Source organism: Meles meles, chromosome 16, assembly GCF_922984935.1.
Source record: "Meles meles chromosome 16, mMelMel3.1 paternal haplotype, whole genome shotgun sequence".
Lineage (NCBI taxonomy): Eukaryota > Metazoa > Chordata > Mammalia > Carnivora > Mustelidae > Meles > Meles meles.
The window spans coordinates 24,909,402-24,928,329 of record NC_060081.1 but is presented as its reverse complement, the minus strand read 5'-3'; the positions used below and the strand labels follow the sequence as shown (position 1 = coordinate 24,928,329).

Below are 18,928 nucleotides of genomic sequence, written 5' to 3'. Positions count from 1 at the left end.
CTGCTCAGCGGGGAGTCTGCTTCCCTTCCTCTCTCTCTGCCTACTTGTGATCTCTCTCTGTGAAATAAATAAATAAAATCTTTAAAAATTATATACTATGTGAGTGCTGTGCTTGTTCTGTATGTAGATTTGGCTGTTTTATGATGGGAAGTCATTATAGACACACACTTTTATTAAACATTATGATGATAATGTAATCAAAGGATTTTGCTTCTTTGTATTTAGGAAATTATACAGTTCTGGCTCCAAAAGGGTGTTGATGGCTTTAGTTTCGATGCTGTTAAATTTCTTCTAGAAGCAGAGCATCTGAGAGATGAAGCCCAAGTGAATAAGGCTCAAATACCGGTAATGTTAAAACATTCCTTTCCCCCCTTTGTGAAAATGTCATCTGTGTTTTTTTTTTCAGCATGAGACACCAATGACCAGAGATGAGAATGTAGTTAAATTTATTAATATATGCATCTGAATTTAAAGCATAGTTTTTTTTGTTTGTTTTTTGTTTTTTAAGTAAATTCCACATTCAGCATGGGGCTCAGACTCATAGTCCCAAGACCAGTCATCACATGCTCCACTGATGGAGCGCAGCCAGGTGGCCCTCCAGGAAGTGCTTTCAATCACTTTCTTCAGGAAGTACAAGAGTTTCAAATCCATATGCCTAGATGTTTCCATCCATTGGTTCCTCTGGTATAGGGCATCCTTGAGTACTTCGGTGACAAGGGTTCTGAGGGCTGGACACTGGACTCTGCCAACAGCTATAACTACTCACTGTGATTTTATCATCTCATTCAAGCTACAGTGAGGAGGCCTGTAATTCCTCAGGTGCTTCTGGAGTCGTTAAAGGACACACAAAAGGGAACAAACACTTGCTGGAGTGTCTATTGTATGCTGTGTGTTAGGACAGTCTATTCAACTCTTGCAACAGCTCATGAGAGACATTTCATGATCCTCATTAGGAAATCTTAGAGAAGTTAATTTTTCAAGGGTGGCAGAGATGATACATAGAATTACAAACCAAGCATATCTCACTACAGAGTCTGGGCTCTTTATGGTTCCACATCAGTGGCTCTCACCTTTCCCCCCATGTCACTGGCATGAGAGCCAGGATGCCACTGTGCTCTTCTGACCACCACTCTACAGACACTCTATGTTCAATGGCAAAGTAGACAGGAGTCCTAAAATGGGTTTCAAAATAATGGATTTGTAGATTTACACAATGGAATAGTATACATCAGTCAAAATAAATGAATTACAGTGACACACAATATGGGTGAATATTAGCTGTGTAATGTTTAGTGAAAAAACCCTTAAATAATTATAGCACGATGCCCTTCTTATAAAATAAAATGAAATTGTTGTTCTTACCAAATATCTAGCTTCTGTCCTGAGTAACAGACTTATGGGCAATCTCATTAAACCCAATCAGTTAACCAAAGAAAAGCTGGCAAGGCAGGGACTAATTACGAGAGCATGTCAAGAACCAAAGGCTATTTTTTGTGGGGTGGGTAAAGCACATGATTTCCAATACGAAAAATGAAGGAGCTGGAAAGTGTTTTATTAGTTAGTCCCAAAGAGAAGCATTTATCTTTGGAGAAGAAATCTCAAAGTAACCTTGCTAATTGTGATGAAATGTAAGAAAGGCATATGTTTCCAGTTATGATCAGAACAATAGGTTTTGTGTGGCATTCAAGAAAAAGCTAAAGGAAAAGTTATTTCAGGTAGAGAGCTAAGATTCCCAAAACTTTAGATCTAGCAAGTTCATCTACTAAAAAGGGATCCACTGAATGAATGGCAATGCAGGTTTACACTGTCCAGCCTGTCCATGTCCCAGCCCAGGACTTACAACCTTGACTTGTGTTAGATAAATCTTTCACTTTGGATTCTAGATTACTGTAACCCTAGGAAGACACAGAATGAGTATCAGGAATAATTACTGAAACCCTGGCAAAATGGTTCTTTACCACTTCTAGCCATTACACTTTGGACAGAAATTTTGTGAGCAGATCAAGCATAGGTGTAACAGTGAGTTCTACTCACGAATGTTATTCTCCAGCACAAAGCCCAGTCAAAGTCCTAGGATCGTCCATCAGGTTGTATGCCTTGGCTTGAGCCCTTTGAAGACACGGTCGATATTTGCATAAGGCCAGCTGTGGACATCTGACATGGGAAATGATGGCAGCTATGCTCTTCTGTCTCCAAAGGACACAGTGACACATTACTGGGAGCTGTACCACGACTTCACCACCACGCAAGTGGGAATGCATGACATTGTCCGGAGCTTCCGGCAAACAATGGACCAGTACAGCAGGGAGCCTGGGAGATACAGGTAATCACAAGACACACTTCTGTTCTTCAGAGGCATAGGGTGTGACCTGAAGTTACTCCTTCACAGCCGGCATTCTCAAGAGGTTCAAACTATTTAACAAACCCCCGTGACTACAGTGTATTATAATTTGGTTATGCCAGGGCCTAGTGTATTCTTTCATGTTGCTTAACTTTGATTTCCAGTTTCTTTTGTAAAATAATGCCCATCACAGTACTTAATTCACAGGAAATCAAAAGATAGCATATAATCTAAATGTTAGCATTAAGTATTTTTTTTTTCAAAGATTTTATTTTTTTATGTGACAGAGAGAGATCACAAGTAGGCAGAGAGGCAGGCAGAGTGAGAGGGAGATGCAGGCTCCCCGCCGAGCAGAGAGCCCGACGCGGGGCTCGATGCCAGGACCCTGAGACCATGACCTGAGCTGAAGGGGAGGCTTAACCCACTGAGTTACCCAGGCACCCAAGTATTCTCTTTTTATCATTACTATTTGGTCTGTCAGTGTCCAGGATACAGTATGAATTCAAATGTTTCAGCTAAGCTGCTAGTAGATCACAGTGGTTTGCTAACACAGTGGTTTGCTTTGGAATCAGATGGACCTAAGGTAGCGTTCCATGTAACAGCTGTGTGACCCTGGACTGGTTTGCTGACACAAGTACCATTTTCTCATCAATGAAAAGGTGACAGCAACACCGCATCAGGGTTTTGTGAGACTGCATGCGACAATGTAGGCGAAACACTTAAAACAGGGACTAATACATAATAAACACTCAATAAATCTATGTGTATACAAATCACCCAATAGCATGAACAGAAATAAAGAAATTTCTCCTCCTTAAAGTAGGTCCTCTGATTGCTATCTCCATTCTACAGATGAGGAAACGGAGACTCCGGTCACACGGGTAGTAATGGCAGGAATGGGACTGGAACTGAAACACCTGGGCTCTAGATAGTATGCACTTACCTCAAACATGTAAAGCCAGCACTGATGTGGTCACTGAGGCTAATGTGTCTTTCCCTGACAGTGTTTGCTTTTAAGTAAGCTCTACACCCAGTTTGGGGCTTGAACTCATGACCCTAAGATCAAGAGTCATGTGCTCTACCAACTGAGCCAGCCAGGCGCCCCTAGAGTGCACCCCAATAATAAAGTGAGACATTACAGGGATTCCTGTACAAGAGGTTTCTGGGGAAAACCCCCTTACATGATACGCAAACATACACTATAGATTCCAAGCAGAACGATGAGAATTGATAAAGTCTTCATGGAAGTTACTGAGTTTTAATCACACTTAGGAAGGAGAGAACCATATTGACTGAGATTCAAATGTGTTCTTTAACTCTTAGACACAGCCTAGTATTAGGCTAGTCCTTGGGTTTATTGTCCATGAGAAATCATCCAGGTGGCCCAGCATGCTATTACTTGGCCATCTGGCTTGATGATGCTTCCCAGTGAGCCCAGCCGGATATGGTTAAGTCAGGCGGACTGAAGCAGCTGCAGAATGCTCCCCAGTCTTCTGACAGGCCCTGAGGACACTGCACCCTGCCAACTCTTCCAGGTTCATGGGGACTGAAGCCTATGGAGAGAGCATTGACAGGACCATGATGTACTATGGGCTGCCTTTTATTCAAGAAGCAGATTTTCCCTTCAACAATTATCTCAGTAAGCTAAACACTCCTTCTGGGACCAGTGTGTTTGAGGTTATCACATCCTGGATGGAAAACATGCCAGAAGGAAAATGGCCTAATTGGATGGTAAGTCCTCATGCCTGAGTCAGGGTATCTGGTGCCGGTGTGCTTGCTGAATAGTCAGCCCTAAAATGAGGGGTATGTCTGTCTGTAAGGGACCTTAACCTTTCCTTTAATCGGTGATTATTTAGTGAGCCAGGCCAGGCCAGGCCAGGCCTTTTTGTTATTTTTCATTTTTTTCCTTCTGGTTCTCAGACTAGATAATCTCGATTGCACAGTGTTCAAATCTGTCAAGCCCATCTAGTGAACTTCTCCTTTCAGTGATCATGCCTTTTCAACTCTGAAGTTTCTTTCTGGTTCCTTTTCATCATCTTTTTATTGATAGTATCTATTTGATGAGAAACTGTCCTCACACTTTAAATTCTGTGCTTTTAGTTCTTTGAACGTAAGTGTAGTAGTTGATTTAAAAATCTTTGTCCACTAGTCCAATGTCTGGGTTTCCTCAGCCACACTTTCTACTGACTGCTTTTTGTTTTTTGTTTTCTGCCATTGCATGCATTTTGTGTTCCTTTTTGTTGCTGAAAACTGGATATTTTAAATAATGTAGTAATGTAGGAAATCCCATTCTCTTCTCCTCCTCAGTGTTTGTTGTTGCTGTTTATTTCTTTAGTGGCTTCTTGAATTAATTTTGTAAAATCTGGGTATGGCCACTTGGTGAGTTCGTTTATTGTCAGTTAATGATTGGAAGAGATTCCTGAACCGCCCTGAACCATTCATTCTTCCAGCCTTTGCTGAAGGGGCTTTGTGAGAGAGAGAGAGAGAGAGTGTGTGTGTGTGTGTGTGTGTGTGAGAGAGAGAGTGTGTGTGTGTGTGTTGGGACCTGCTTTCAACGGACAGGCAGTTTGTAGTTCTGCCTTAGTCTTCACTTTCTGCTTGCACGGAGTTTCAAGGTTAGCCAGAGGTGAGAGATCAGAGCCTTCTCAAGTCTTCCCAAGGCATCTGCACATGTTCTAGATTCCAAGAATCTGTCAGACTTTCTCAAAGGCCAGTATGGTCACCTCTTCCCCAGCTTTTAAGGTTTTTGGTCAGTCTCTGTTGAGCCCCAGTTGGTACCACCACCTCAAGCAGGTGTGATGCTAAACAACTGCTGATTGTTTCTGGCAAATACCTTGGGGATAGGGGATTTCTCTGATGAAGAAGAAAAATCCAACTAAAAGTGAGTACTAGAAAGGTCAAATAGTGACAATTCTCTAAATGGAGCTTTTGGTGAATTCTAAACTTATTCTGCCCCTCCAGTGGCTCCTGTTTCATAGCTACAGTAATTCTAAGACTGAGGTTTTCAAAGCTATCAAGGATCTGAGGGGGGTGAGTTTGAGGCCTGTTAAAGTGACACAAAGCAAACTGGGGGTTGCTGGGGGGAGGTGGGATTGGGAGAGGGGGAGCGGGGTGTGGACATTGGGGAGGGGAGGCGAACCATAAGAGACTATGGACTCTGAAAAACAACCTGAGGGTTTTGAAGGGTCAGGGGTGGGAGGTTGGGGCAACCTGAGGGTTTTGAAGGGTCAGGGGTGGGAGGTTGGGGGAACAGGTGGTGGATAATGGGGAGGGCACGTTTTGCATGGAGCACTGGGTGTTGTGCAAAAAGAATGAATACTGTTACGCTGAAAAAATAAATAAAATGGGAAAAAAAATATGACACAAAGCTTGATGTTTTTCTTGAATAAATACTTCTTGGATTGTTGAAAGCCTTTAGCTAGTTTCCACAGTTCTTGAGAATCCATACTTTCCTATCAAAGGCTCTCGATAAAATAAAGAGGCAAAATTTGACTTTTCTGGTCATAAAAATAGAAAAGTAGCTTATAACGGTCTAAAAAAGATAACTGTAAAGATAGTTTCAGTACATTAAAAAAAAAAAAAAAGCAACCTCCATCCAAGTTCTTATTCTCAAAGGCTGGTTTTGCATCATACCCTGCCTTGGATAAATGATGGAGTTTCTCAGATAGCTTGTTTCATCATTTGTAAAATGGAGATAATACCTGAAAATGGAGGAGGGCAATCAGATGTATTGTAGGCATGAAAGTATTTTTTACTTTAAGTAATTTTTATATCCAACATGTGGCTCAAACTCATGACCCCAAACCAAGAGTTGCATGCTCTTCTGAGTGGGCCAGCCAGGTGCCCCGTAAGTACTTTATAATAATAAATAGTAAAATGCCATGCTATTGAGATTGAGTTGTGGCATTATGTGGTATATCTTAATAAAAGCTATGATGTTGTAAGGACTAGATAATATGAAATTAGAGCATTTAACAGAAATACCAAATTTTAAAATAGAAAGCACTTCAGAAAATTTCCTCTTGGACTATGTACTTTTCTCTACAGAAGTTGATTTATCTTTAAAATTTGTTTTGCATATTTCAAAAGACACACATACCCCTCAGAAATCTCTCCTGCCTCTGTGCCTTCCACCTCTTCCCTCCTTCTTGTGTTATGGGAGAAACATTTTCGTTTCCTTCCTTGTCCATATTCTCTTATACAAACGTGTGAAAATATTAACATGCACCCGCCTAAATTTTGTATTTGCAATAATTCTGTGAAGTAACTTGTTACCACTATCTTGTTAATCATAATGGCCAAGACAGTAAATTGGTCAGTTAAACAGTAAGTACCAGGGTTGGGACTCAAATCCAAGTCTGCTGATACCAAGGTGTACCCACAGAAAACTTGGTTTTACTGCCTAATGAACTTTTTGTAGAATAGGGTAAATCTTCCAGAAAACTGTATACTGAGCTGTGTTCTTAAAGTATCTGCCTTTCAGATTGGTGGACCGGACAACGCCCGGCTGACCTCTCGTTTTGGGGAAGAATATGTCAACATCATGAACATGCTTATTTTCACACTCCCTGGAACTCCCATAACTTACTATGGGGAAGAAATAGGAATGAGAAATATTTTAGACACAAATCTCAACGAAAGCTATGATGTTGTAAGTTAACATTATCTAACGCGAAACTAGAGAATCTACTATTCCTATTCTATTGCTGAAAATTATTATTCTGCTTTCCTTTCTATCATACAGCTCACTTGCTTGTGTTTCCTAAGCCACACAACTGAATTGTAGAGCCCAGGAATCTACATTTTAAAGACGTTTTCCAGCTGATTCTTAGGCACACCCGAATTTGAGAACCCGTGTTTTGAGTTTGGAACATTAATTATAGTGCTTGTCTGTAGTGCTAGACTTCATTTGAACACAGCACAGAGATTCTTCCTTTCATCCTGACAAATGTAAATGCACAGCTTCAGACCTGACTGGTTTTTATTATTTTTTGTTTGAGGCTATGGATATCAAAATTGTGTTGTTGGGTGAACCTGTAATAATTTGTATGGTTAGCTTTCAATGTAGGGGATCCAATTTTCCTAAATTTGTGTGTGTGCTTTCATGTGCAATAACCAGGCTGGATAAAAGAGGATAGCCTTGAACTCACCATGAACTGGTAATGATACATCTTGAAACCCTACATTGCTCATTCTTAGGGAAAAGCAGTAAAAGATGCCAAGCAGGTACCAAAGTCCAGTTACTATAGTTTATTGAAACTCAAGATGTCACTATTTTCCAGTTAAAAGTGTGAAGCTGGCTTACGTACTGAATATTGAAGTCTTTTCATTATGAATGCTAACGAATACAAGTATTAAGAATACAGGAAATTAAATAATTATGAAGTAGATAATGCCCAAATAACATTTCTTTTACTAATTAGAGCACTGTTTTCTTTTGACGCAGAATACCCTCCTCTCAAAGTCACCAATGCAGTGGGACAATAGCTCAAATGCTGGTTTTTCTGAAGCCAGTCATACCTGGTTACCCACCAATTCAGATTACCATACTGTGAATGTTGATGTAAGTATCAATGAAAATGTTATACTGATTCCAGAAACAGGATATGAGTTTCTGCACTGCCAACATATACTCACCATGAGGGTACCTAAAACCTTAACTGATGTATCTTTAAGTCAATCACATAGACTTCTCTTTTTTTTTAAATATTTTTATTTATTTGACAGACAGAGGTTACAAGTAGGCAGGCAGAGAGAGAAGGAGGGGAAGCAGGCTCCCCACTGAGCAGAGAGCCCAATGCGGGGCTCGATCCCAGGACCCTGGGATCATGACCTGAGCTGAAGGCAGAGGCTTTAACCCACTGAGCCACCCAGGTGCCCCACATAGACTTCTCTTATAGTTAAGTCATGTTTTTGTGAAAATACAAACTGGTACAGAAGTGAACCATGTGAAGTATTGAATATATATATAATTATTCACTGGAATTGCTTTAAAAAAAAAGGAGCTCAAGGCTCTTAAAGATTTTATTTCAGAGTGAGCGGGTGGGGTTCTGGGGTGGGGAGCAGACCCCCCACTGAGCAGGGAGCCTAACACAGGGCTTGATCCTAGGACCCTGCGATCATGACCTGAGCTGAAGGCAGATGCTTAACCCACTGAGCCACCAAGGTGTCCCCTAAGATCTCTTGGCTCTTAAGGAAATTTTATGGAGGTCTTTCAACAAGCCCAGCTATCTGTCTTCCTTTCCTGACCTCAAAAGGAAGAAGGAGATCTATCAAGACTCTACCTGGAGAAACCAAGACATGAGCAATTCCTAAGATTGGCTGTTCTGGAAAAGCATACCCTTTGGCTTTTGCTCTTTTGCCTATACTATATTCTGTTCTCAGGTGATCAAGTTTGCCAAACTCTGCTGAAATTGCTGGAATCTGTGCATTCCTGTTTAGAAAATTTGTTTGCTCAATACATTTCCTTAGACCAGAACAAAATGAAATGGCTCCAGGTGGAATCATGGATCATGGAAACATGATCTAAACTACCTCAGGAGAAAAGAAATTACTGGCACTCCATGAGAGGCAAAAATTTCCCTTTATCCCAATCTACTATTCAGTAATTTTAAATTACCAAAGTATAGTTGACACACAACGTTCTATTAGTTTCAGGTGTACAATGTAGTGATTCGGCAATTCTGTACATTACTCAATGCCTGCCACAGTAAGTGTAGTCTTCCCACGTTACTCTGTCTCGAGCTTCATGCAAACTCTCCTATGCCTGCAACTCCCTGCTCTCCACAGAGACTTTTGGGATAGTATTAGTTTTTGTTTTATATATTCATAGGTCCTTAAAAACAAAAATATGCATTAACATTTGTGCTTTGGATTTAATACATCTCTTGATTTTTGTTATGTGTAAAATGTATACCAGAAGATGTGAAAAATCCAAATTAAGAGTTTTTTCCTTTAACATTAACCAAGCCTTTCAAATGATTATAAGTAATATTTGAGGGGATGCTGAATTGTAAGAAAGTTACCAAAAGTCAGGCAAGGCTATTTAATTAAAATATATCCATAAAAGCCCTAGAGATAGGAAAGAGTTTAAGTAATTTCTAAAAGAAAGTAAAATTAAGCTTCCCATAATTACTAGAGGTAGGCAACTGAAGGCAAGGAGTATCATAATGCAAAAGTAAGTGATCACCAACATTTGAGAAAAATTGAGATGAGAGACACCACTCAACAATGCAAAAAGTAGAGGAGATAGAGCAAACATAAGACTAAATTATTGGCATACTGTTTTATGGAGTCTCTTGATTCTTTGATTAGGGGTGGCTCAGTTGGTTGAGTGTCTGCCTTTGGCTTGGGTCATGATCCAGGGTCCTGGGATCTAATCCTGCAATGGGCTCCTTGCTCAGTGGAAAGTCTGCTTCTCTCTCTTTGACAAAAAAAAAAAAAAAAAAAAATCCTAAAAAAACGATTAGGTATCTTAGAAATGTAGAACATTGTGAAACACTGAAAAAGAAACCCTAATTAGTGTGCTGGAAGACTGATCCAGAGACTCTCCCCAGAATGCCCTGTAAAAAGGCAAATAATAGTGTAAAGAGAAAAATGTTGCTACGTCTAGAAGAGAAACTAGAAGGAAACATACAATCTAAGAAATAAAGAAAACTGGGTGGCTCAGTAGGTTAAGCCGCTGCCTCTGGCTCAGGTCATGATCCTAGGATTGTGGGATCGAGTCCCACATCAGACTCCTTGCTCAGTGGGGAGCCTGCTTGTGCTCTCTATCTCTCTCTGATAAATAAATAAATAAAATCTTAATGAAAATTCAGATATTTATCTTTTCTAGAATGTTAAGAATAAAGGCAGGGGCGCCTGGGTGGCTCAGTGGTTTAAGCCTCTGCCTTCGGCTCAGGTCATGATCTCAGGGTCCTGGGATTGAGCCCCGCATCAGGCTCTCTGCTCAGTGAGAAGCCTGTTTCTCCCTCTCTCTCTGCCTACTTCTGACCTCTCTGTCAAATAAATAAATAAAATATTAAAAAAAAAAAAAAAGAATAAAGGCAGAAGCCAAAACAGATTGCCCAAGCAAAGGATTGAGAGTTGCACTGGCTTGTCAAGTGGATCCTAGAACACATTAGAACTTTAATCTTTAAAGCTGTGATCAGAAACTTGATTCTAAATCTATAATCCTAAATCCATTCCAATTGGCATTCAAGAATATAGACCTAGAAAAGGACCCGAATTTTTTCCATATGTAGCTACTTTCTGAAAGAATAATCAACTCTTAGCAAAAAATGAATCTAAAAGAAAGACATGATGTGGGTGCTGGCTGGCTCCATCAATAGGGCATTTGATTCTTGATTTAAAGGTTTTAAGTTCGAGCCCCACACTGGGTTTAGAGATTACTTAAAAATAAATAAAAGACATGACGTAGAAAATACAGTAAGGAAAAGAACTTAAGGATATTTTTTGATATACAATGTAAAAGAAGTTATTCTGGAAGAAAAATCTTAGAGATTGACTTCTGTATGGAAAATGGCAGGAGGGAGAGAGAACGTGTAAGCAAACAGGCAGTCTTTTCAGGGCATGGAAATAGAGTAACTCACTCTAGATTTGAGCTTAGTGGCCATTCACCACTAAGACTGTTAAATAGAATGTAAAATTCACTTCCTGTGACACACTAGCACCACTTCTAGTGGCTACATTAGACAGAGCAAATACAGAACACTTTTAGCACTTCAGGCAGTTCCGCTGGACAGCAGCATTGCTCCAAATGTTAAGAAAAGTATATTTTATTTTATTTTTAAAGATTTTATTTATTTGACAGAGAAAGATCACAAGTAGGCGGAGAGAGAAGCAGACTCCCCGCTGAGCAAAAAGCCCGATGTGGGGCTCGATCCCAGGACCTGGGATCATGACCTGAGCTGAAGGCAGCGGCTTAACCCACTGAGTCACCCAGTCGCCCCAAGAAAAGTATATTTTAAAATGGTCAATACGATTTTAAGGGTACAGTTTTACTTTTTTTTAAAAGATTAAAAAAAATTTATTTATTTGACATGGACAGAGAGGGAGAGAGATGGAGGCTTGATCCCAGGACCGTGGGATCATGACCTGAGCCAAAGGCAGCCACTTAACTGACTGAGCTGCCCAGGCAATTTTCAAAGAACCTAAGTATTACATCAAATCAACTTGATGGTAAAAAGGATGAAAACAATAGTGCAATTATAAATGAAAGATAAAAAAGGACTGAGACATGGGGTGCTTGGGTGGCTCAGTCATTAAGTGTCTTCGGCTCAGATCATGATCCCAGGGTTCTGGGATGGAGCCCCGCATTGGGCTCCCTGCTCAACAGGAAGCCTGCTTCTCCTTCTCCCACTCCCCTTGCCTGTGTTCCCTCTCTTGCTCGCTCTGTCAAATAAATAAAATCTAATTAAAAAAAAAGGGGGGGGTGCTCAGACAAAATCTGACATAAAAGACATAGCTAAAACAATTAAAAAATTAAAATAGCTATGGTGGCTATAGCTATCAAACAAACAAAAAAATTCATGTAACCTTTGCCCTAGTAATTTCATTCTGGGAATACCTGTGTATGTGGAAAATGATGACTCTGGAAAAAAAGTAAGTTGAATCAGTTATGAGACCATCTCTAACATATATTAACATGTATTAAATAAGAAATAGTGTCCATAATGGTATCATGCCACTATTTGGATAATGAAAGAGTATATACCCACATATGTTTGCAGAGGCACAAAATGTATTATGATACATACAGTCATAGTGTCTATTTCTGAGAGAGGAAGTGAAAAGCTAGGGGACAGTGTTAAGAAAAACCTTATTTTATATATTCCTCTTATAAACAGATTTTATATTGCATGCATTCCTATTAGAAAAAAAAGTTACAAAAAGCAGGTGTGGAAATATTTAATAGCACACAAAATAGAATTCAATATGAAAAGCATTATGAGACAACTGCAATTTTCAAAAATTGATAAAAGATCATTCCACTACAGGTCATGAATCTATGCATCTAACAATAGCTTCAAGATTTATAAAACAAGTACTACAAGAAATGCCAAGAGAAACTGACAAACCCACAATTACAGAGATAAGTCAACATACTTTTAGGAAGTAGACACAAACAATAGTTAACACTTACTGGGCACTTCTTCGTGAGTGGCACTGAACTATGCTTTTCCATGCATTATCTAAGGCTACAGAAAATGTTAATAGTAATTTGACAAGTCATATACATATACCATATACATGTACCATAAATACCTTTGTACCTGATAACAGAGAATAAACATTTTTTCAAACATTCAGCAGATGTTCACCGAAGACCACACATTAGGCACCTGCCCCCAGTGATAACAGCAACAACAGCCACCACCACCGCAGTTAACAGAGTCCAAGGAAATGAACACTACCACTGATTTGGCAACAGCTCTTATGAAGACTAATTTGGCACTATGTATCAAGTGTTCATACTCTTTGACACAGTAATTACCTTTCTATCCTAAATAAATAACCCAAATATGGGGGAGGCACTAAAAATATGAGAAAACATTAGAAAGCTGAATGTTGAAATGAGAGAGATGGTTAAGTATGGTAAATCCATCCAACAGAATATTTTCCTGTTATTATTAAGATGACATTTTAACATAACTGAAGATGCCTGAAATGTTAAAGGAAAATACAACATTAAATTGTTTGTTTTATATAGCTCTGAAATAAAGCCTAATCTTCCTTAATGGACAGACATTAAGAAGTGTGATTTTTAATTTTCCCTTTAGGCAGCATTTTGCTTTGCATCCTATTTTTGCAACTTTTTGCTTACCATCAGGTATGCAAGGAACACAGGTCTGCTAAAGTTAAAGCAACCAACCCACATTTCTACAGGAGAGAACAGAGAGGCCTTCAGAGTCCGTGGCCACAGGGCCTGCTTTTCTGCCAGTTACAGTGTAGCATAAAGGGACTGTATTGAGGCACGTTAAGCACCAGATGACTTAGACATGGACATTCGCTTTGGAATTCCTAAAGTGGAGTCAGATTTGGTTCCTCATCATCTCTGGCCAGATGTAGCAGGGCACTGAGCAAACAATGACTCCCTGCATTTGCGATCTGTCAGTAAATAAGCTGTTCTTATTACTATCATTACTTAAAATTTGGTAGTCATTTTAAGGGGCAAAACTGAGGCAAATTTTTGGGGGAAATAAGTTCTAGTTGATACTAGAAATACATTAAAAAACCTAAACAACTCTTCGCATCAAACATTTATGTTAATTTTTTTTTTCTTTTAAATAGGTCCAAAAGACTAAATCCAGATCAGCACTGAAGTTATATCAAGACTTAAGTCTGCTTCATGCCAATGAGCTGCTCCTCAGCAGGGGCTGGTTTTGCTATTTGAGGAATGACAGCCACTCTGTTGTGTACGCAAGAGAGCTGGATGGCATCGACAGAGTCTTTCTTGTGGTTCTGAATTTTGGAGAATCAACAACAGTCAATCTAAAGGAAATGATTTCTAATATTCCCACGAGAGTGAGGATAAGGTTAAGTACCAATTCGACTTATGAGGGCAGTGAAGTTGATACATATGGCATTTTACTGGACAAAGGAGAAGGCCTCATCCTTGAATACAACACGAAAAATCCCCTTCATCACCAAACAGCTTTCAGAGACAGATGTTTTGTCTCCAACCGGGCGTGCTACTCCAGTGTGTTAAACATACTGCACAGCCTGTGTTAGGCGCCTTTATGAAAGAGATGGAGACACTGGCGCCTCCTGTTCTATTGCAAGCATCTGCCGTGACTTCAGGCGCAGCACGCTGCTGGGTGAATACCATTTGAATGTAATGGCTTTAGAAAAGGTTCCCAAATGTTTTTTAAAAGTAATAAAATTATCGCTTGTAGAACTTGTAACTTTACTAAGCTAGCATCAATATAAGAGATGATCAGAACACCTTAGGACTCCAGATTATTAGAAAGATCTGGTGAATTCTAATGTGAAAAATGTTATCTTTTTTCATAAAATACAGGCATAGAAATTGGAGGATGAATTACTGCGGAAGTGTCTAAATACGTTTACTAGCAAAGAGGCAGGACCTTGATTTGTAAACTTTTCAAAGAAAATGTTAGAACAGACAAAAACAAAGTTGTTCTGAAGGCGTGGGGGAAGAGTTCTGCTGTCACCAATCCTTCCTTCAACCCCAAGTCCATGTCCTTCTGAGGAGCGTGCTTTGAAAACTACTTTCTTAGGGTAAAAGGCATGTGCACCAATGGAGAGAACAGTATAAGCAAGTGAGATGTACACCAGACAAAATTTGGATGCAGAAGCAAATTTTAAAAAAATTCCTTATGAACTTAAAAAAAATCTCACTTTTGCTTACCCAATTGGAAATAAGACTATGAAATATTTCAGTGTGTTTCCAATTCCTCTGGAATGCAGCATTTCAGAATTTTAGATACTTCTTAAGATTCTCAAAAACACTGGTGCTGTCAAGTCCAAGTTCCTCATACAAGAATTTAATTTGGGCTGTGATCTAAAAGAAACATTTAAAAAATTAGAGGGCCTTTGTGGTAAAACACCAGTGCTAAATCTCTTTCTCTATCCATCTTCACCTAACACTTAAGTCAACAGTTTATGGCAAGGGTATTTTTATTATTTGGGACAGAGGCAGAAGGTGCTCCCATTACTTTCTTTAACAGAGCTCACAAGTGTTACGAGGGAACCCTTTCTCTTGACGGTCAGCGTTCCTCTTCCCCGCTTACGCCTCAGCCACAGACCAGACTGCTAGGAAGCAGCGGTCATAAGCCCCGCTGCAGCCACTGGAGTGCTGACTACAGCACAGCTCTCCCAGGGGACCTGGCAAGCGAGAGAGCTTGATAACATACCTTTTTGTGAGAGTCCTCAATCACATGATTGCCTCCAGGCTGAATATCTAACACAACATTGGGGGCCTGATAGCCTGAAAGAGTTAACATATGAAACAATTAGGTTCTTTGAGACTCATTTCTCCCCTCTTCTCCCACATATGCTATTAAAATCATAGTGAAGGAAAAAGGCATAAATTATCATCGCCAAGAAAGAGATGGGAAGGGGCAAGCAGAAGACAGATTTCTGAAACAGAGGAAACAGGAGGATGACCAGTGGCTGAGGACACTGGATGGAAGACACTCGGAGGGTCACATGGAGAAGGTTGTGATGCAAGAGGAAGCCAAACTGGCCCTGTGGAATCAGTTTTGTGACCTGGAAACAGTTGCTATTGCAGTGGGTGAGTATGAGGCATGAAGGCGAAAACCAGGTGACTAAAGACTTGTGTGTGGGCCCCTCCCTCCCTGAGCCCAAAAGGTCTTGCTAAGGAAGAAAGATAAGAGCTCTTATCAAATGAAATGGAAAGACCTAGAGAAAATCAGCTAGTTTGGGCACCGAAGCTCCAAAGCAAAAGCTTTAGAATTTCTTTTTCAGAAGTTTGCAAAAATAACAGGTTAATTATTATTATTAAATAAACGAGTGTTTTATGACAGACACCTCTAAGTTATATTGGATGTTTAAATTTATTTTTCTTTGTGCCTTGCCTTATTTTAGTATTTCCTTTCAAAAAGAGGCAAGGCAGGTATAGTTATATATGCTTCAACTGAGTAGTCAATGTAGAAAAACCAGTTTTTTGTCCAAAATCATGGGCAGATGATTTAGTTTATAGCATAAAGTGTATTACTGAGTAGTATGTGGAGGGCAATAGTCCATTTAGCTAGGTTCCCTGCCTACAGGTGGTCTCCTACCTTCACCAGCATCCTTAGCATGCTCCGTGACGGCTTCCTTGAGTTTCTCGGTATAGTTTACAATTCCTTTCAGAGGCACACGCTCATCATTTTCATAAGCCGTGATGTGAATGGAAGGATAATGCTGAAAGAAAAGAAATGCAAATTTTACATTATTCCCTATGGTCTCTTTCTACCTTATAGATTATGAAAAAGAACTACCTCCAATTTTTTGATATAGGTGCTAGATTATTTTCTTCTCATTTGAGAGAGAGATCTATGGTATTATAATGCTAGACCACCTGCTACCTGGAATAGCCTTTCCTTGGCTAGCGAGGCCATGACCATAACTTACCTGTTCTGAGCTATTAAACTGAAACAAACATGGACTATGAGCAGAGAAGGGAGTTGAAAGGTATTTGGATTTTATAACCAGAAACAACCTAAAGCCCTAGTAAATTCCTGCCTTGGCAAGGGCAAGTATCTTTTTGATTATCTTTTCTATCACTTTAGAATAGTGTATCAGAACTGTCTTTCACTACCTGTGGTTTAATATTTTGATAGGGACAGTAACGTTTTATGTAGTTCTTCTCTTTTTCATTAGATGAAGGATTCCCCCATTCTTCTAATTCTTCTAATGTCAGAGGAAGTGTGGTGTCCATCATGGTGTTGAGAACATCCAAGAAAGGTGCCTAAAAAAAAAAAAAAAAAGCCAAAGAAATTTAAACTTTGTTAGGAAACTTAAAATATTTTTCTGAAACTCATTTTAATAACCTTTATGAATATACATGCAGACATGAGAGAACAAAGGTCAAGAAGCCATGTGGATTTCCAGGGGGTGGACTAACTACTCAGTCCTTACCGAGGGCCCGTGATTTTTTTTTTTTTTTTTTAAGGGCCTGTGATTTATAATAGGACTTTATAGTTTTCAGACTCTGAAAGTGCTAACTTTACGTATCATGTTTATATATATACACATATAAAAACGTGTGTGTATATGAAGAATTTCTTTTCTAATTTCACAATTTTTAGTTTGATGCCTTTATTTATACATATATTTATATAAAAGTAACAAATGCTACCACCTTGTATCTATTAGAATGGGTACCATTAAAAAAAAATAAGTGTTGGCAAGGATGTGGAGAAATTGGAACCCTTGTGCACTGTTGGTGGGGAATGTAAAATGGTGCAGATGGTATGCTAGTTTCTCAAAAAACTAAACTTAGAATTACCATATAACCCAGCAATTCTATTACTAGGTCTATATCCCAAAGAATTAAAAGCAGGATCTTGAAGAGTATACCCATGTTCACAGCAGAATTATGAACAACAGCCAAAGGGTGTTAGCACCTGGTGTCCACTGATGGATGAAAGGATAGGCAAAGTACATACAAATGAGACAAAGAATATTATTCAGCCTTAGTATATGTGCTGCCGAAGCGAGCACATTATTCAGCCTTAGGAAGGAAGGAAATTCTGACATATGCTATGATAATGCATGGACCTTGCGGAACATTAAGTGAAATAAACCAGTTACAAAAAAGACAAATCATGATTCCATTATAGGGGGTATAGATAGTTTAATTTATAGAGATAGGAAGTAGGATGGTGGTTCTGAGGGGTAGGGGAAGGGAGTGCAGAATTTTAGTTTTGCAAGATGAAGAGAGTTCTGGAGATTGGGTGCACAACAATGTGAACATATTTAACACTACTGAACCACTTAAATGTACAGTTAAAAATGGTTAAGATGTTGGGGCGCCTGGGTGGCTCAGTGGTTTAGGCCGCTGCCTTTGGCTCAGGTCATGATCTCAGGGTCCTGGGATCGAGTCCCGCATCAGACTCTCTGCTCGGCAGGGAGCCTGCTTCCCTCTCACTCTCTCTGCCTGCCTCTCTGCCTACTTGTATCTCTCTCTGTCAAATAAATAAATAAAATCTTTAAAAAAAAAAAATGGTTAAGATGTTAAATTTTGTTATTTTCTCACAATTAAAAATGAAAAAACTCAACATGAGTAAACCAGCTGGACATTTTATATTTAAAAAAAAGGCAATAAATGTTAATTGAAGAAAATCCAGGATATTTATAACCAGTGTTAAAACATTTTTTTTTTTTCCATTTTATTTATTTTTTCAGCGTAACAGTATTCATTCTTTTTGCACAACACCCAGTGCTCCATGCAAAACGTGCCCTCCCCATTACCCACCACCTGTTCCCCCAACCTCCCACCCCTGACCCTTCAAAACCCTCAGGTTGTTTTTCAGAGTCCATAGTCTCTTATGGTTCGCCTCCCCTCCCCAATGTCCATAGCCCGCTCCCCCTCTCCCAATCCCACCTCCCCCCAGCAACCCCCAGTTTGTTTTGTGAGATTAAGAATCATTTATGGTTTGTCTCCCTCCCAATCCCATCTTGTTTCATTTATTCTTCTCCTATCCCCCTACCCCCCCATGTTGCTTCTCCATGTCCTCATATCAGGGAGATCATATGATAGTTGTCTTTCTCCGATTGACTTATTTCACTAAGCATGATACGCTCTAGTTCCATCCACGTCGTCGCAAATGGCAAGATTTCATTTCTTTTGATGGCTGCATAGTATTCCATTGTGTATATATACCACATCTTCTTGATCCATTCATCTGTTGATGGACATCTAGGTTCTTTCCATAGTCTGGCTATTGTAGACATTGCTGCTATAAACATTCGGGTACACGTGCCCCTTCGGATCACTATGTTTGTATCTTTAGGGTAAATACCCAGTAGTGCAATTGCTGGGTCATAGGGTAGTTCTATTTTCAACATTTTGAGGAACCTCCATGCTGTTTTCCAGAGTGGTTGGACCAGCTTGCA

General features: G+C 39.6%; 2 protein-coding genes across 8 annotated transcripts in view; one reads left to right on the top strand and one right to left on the bottom strand.

Annotated features, from left to right (window-relative positions):
* The window catches only part of SLC3A1 (solute carrier family 3 member 1), a 34,436-nt gene extending 20,199 nt beyond the window's left edge, over nt 1-14,237 (top strand). For both annotated transcript variants that reach the window (XM_045980671.1, XM_045980672.1), the window contains 6 exons: nt 226-345; nt 2,199-2,323; nt 3,877-4,072; nt 6,825-6,992; nt 7,788-7,904; nt 13,634-14,237. In XM_045980671.1, coding sequence (XP_045836627.1) covers nt 226-345; nt 2,199-2,323; nt 3,877-4,072; nt 6,825-6,992; nt 7,788-7,904; nt 13,634-14,074 — 1,167 coding nt within the window. In that variant the 3' untranslated portion in view covers nt 14,075-14,237. The remainder of the gene's footprint in view (nt 1-225; nt 346-2,198; nt 2,324-3,876; nt 4,073-6,824; nt 6,993-7,787; nt 7,905-13,633) is intronic.
* Nucleotides 12,235-18,928, bottom strand: part of PREPL (prolyl endopeptidase like) — a 55,254-nt gene continuing 48,560 nt past the window's right edge. For 5 of the 6 annotated variants that reach the window (XM_045980667.1, XM_045980665.1, XM_045980669.1 and 2 more), the window contains 4 exons: nt 16,629-16,778; nt 16,108-16,231; nt 15,220-15,293; nt 14,076-14,867 (listed from right to left, as the gene is read on the bottom strand). In XM_045980667.1, the coding sequence (XP_045836623.1) occupies nt 14,778-14,867; nt 15,220-15,293; nt 16,108-16,231; nt 16,629-16,778 (438 nt within the window). In that variant the 3' untranslated portion in view covers nt 14,076-14,777. Of the gene's footprint in view, nt 13,005-14,075; nt 14,868-15,219; nt 15,294-16,107; nt 16,232-16,628; nt 16,779-18,928 lie in introns of those variants that run through there. The other variant, XR_006815298.1, reaches the window with a different exon arrangement.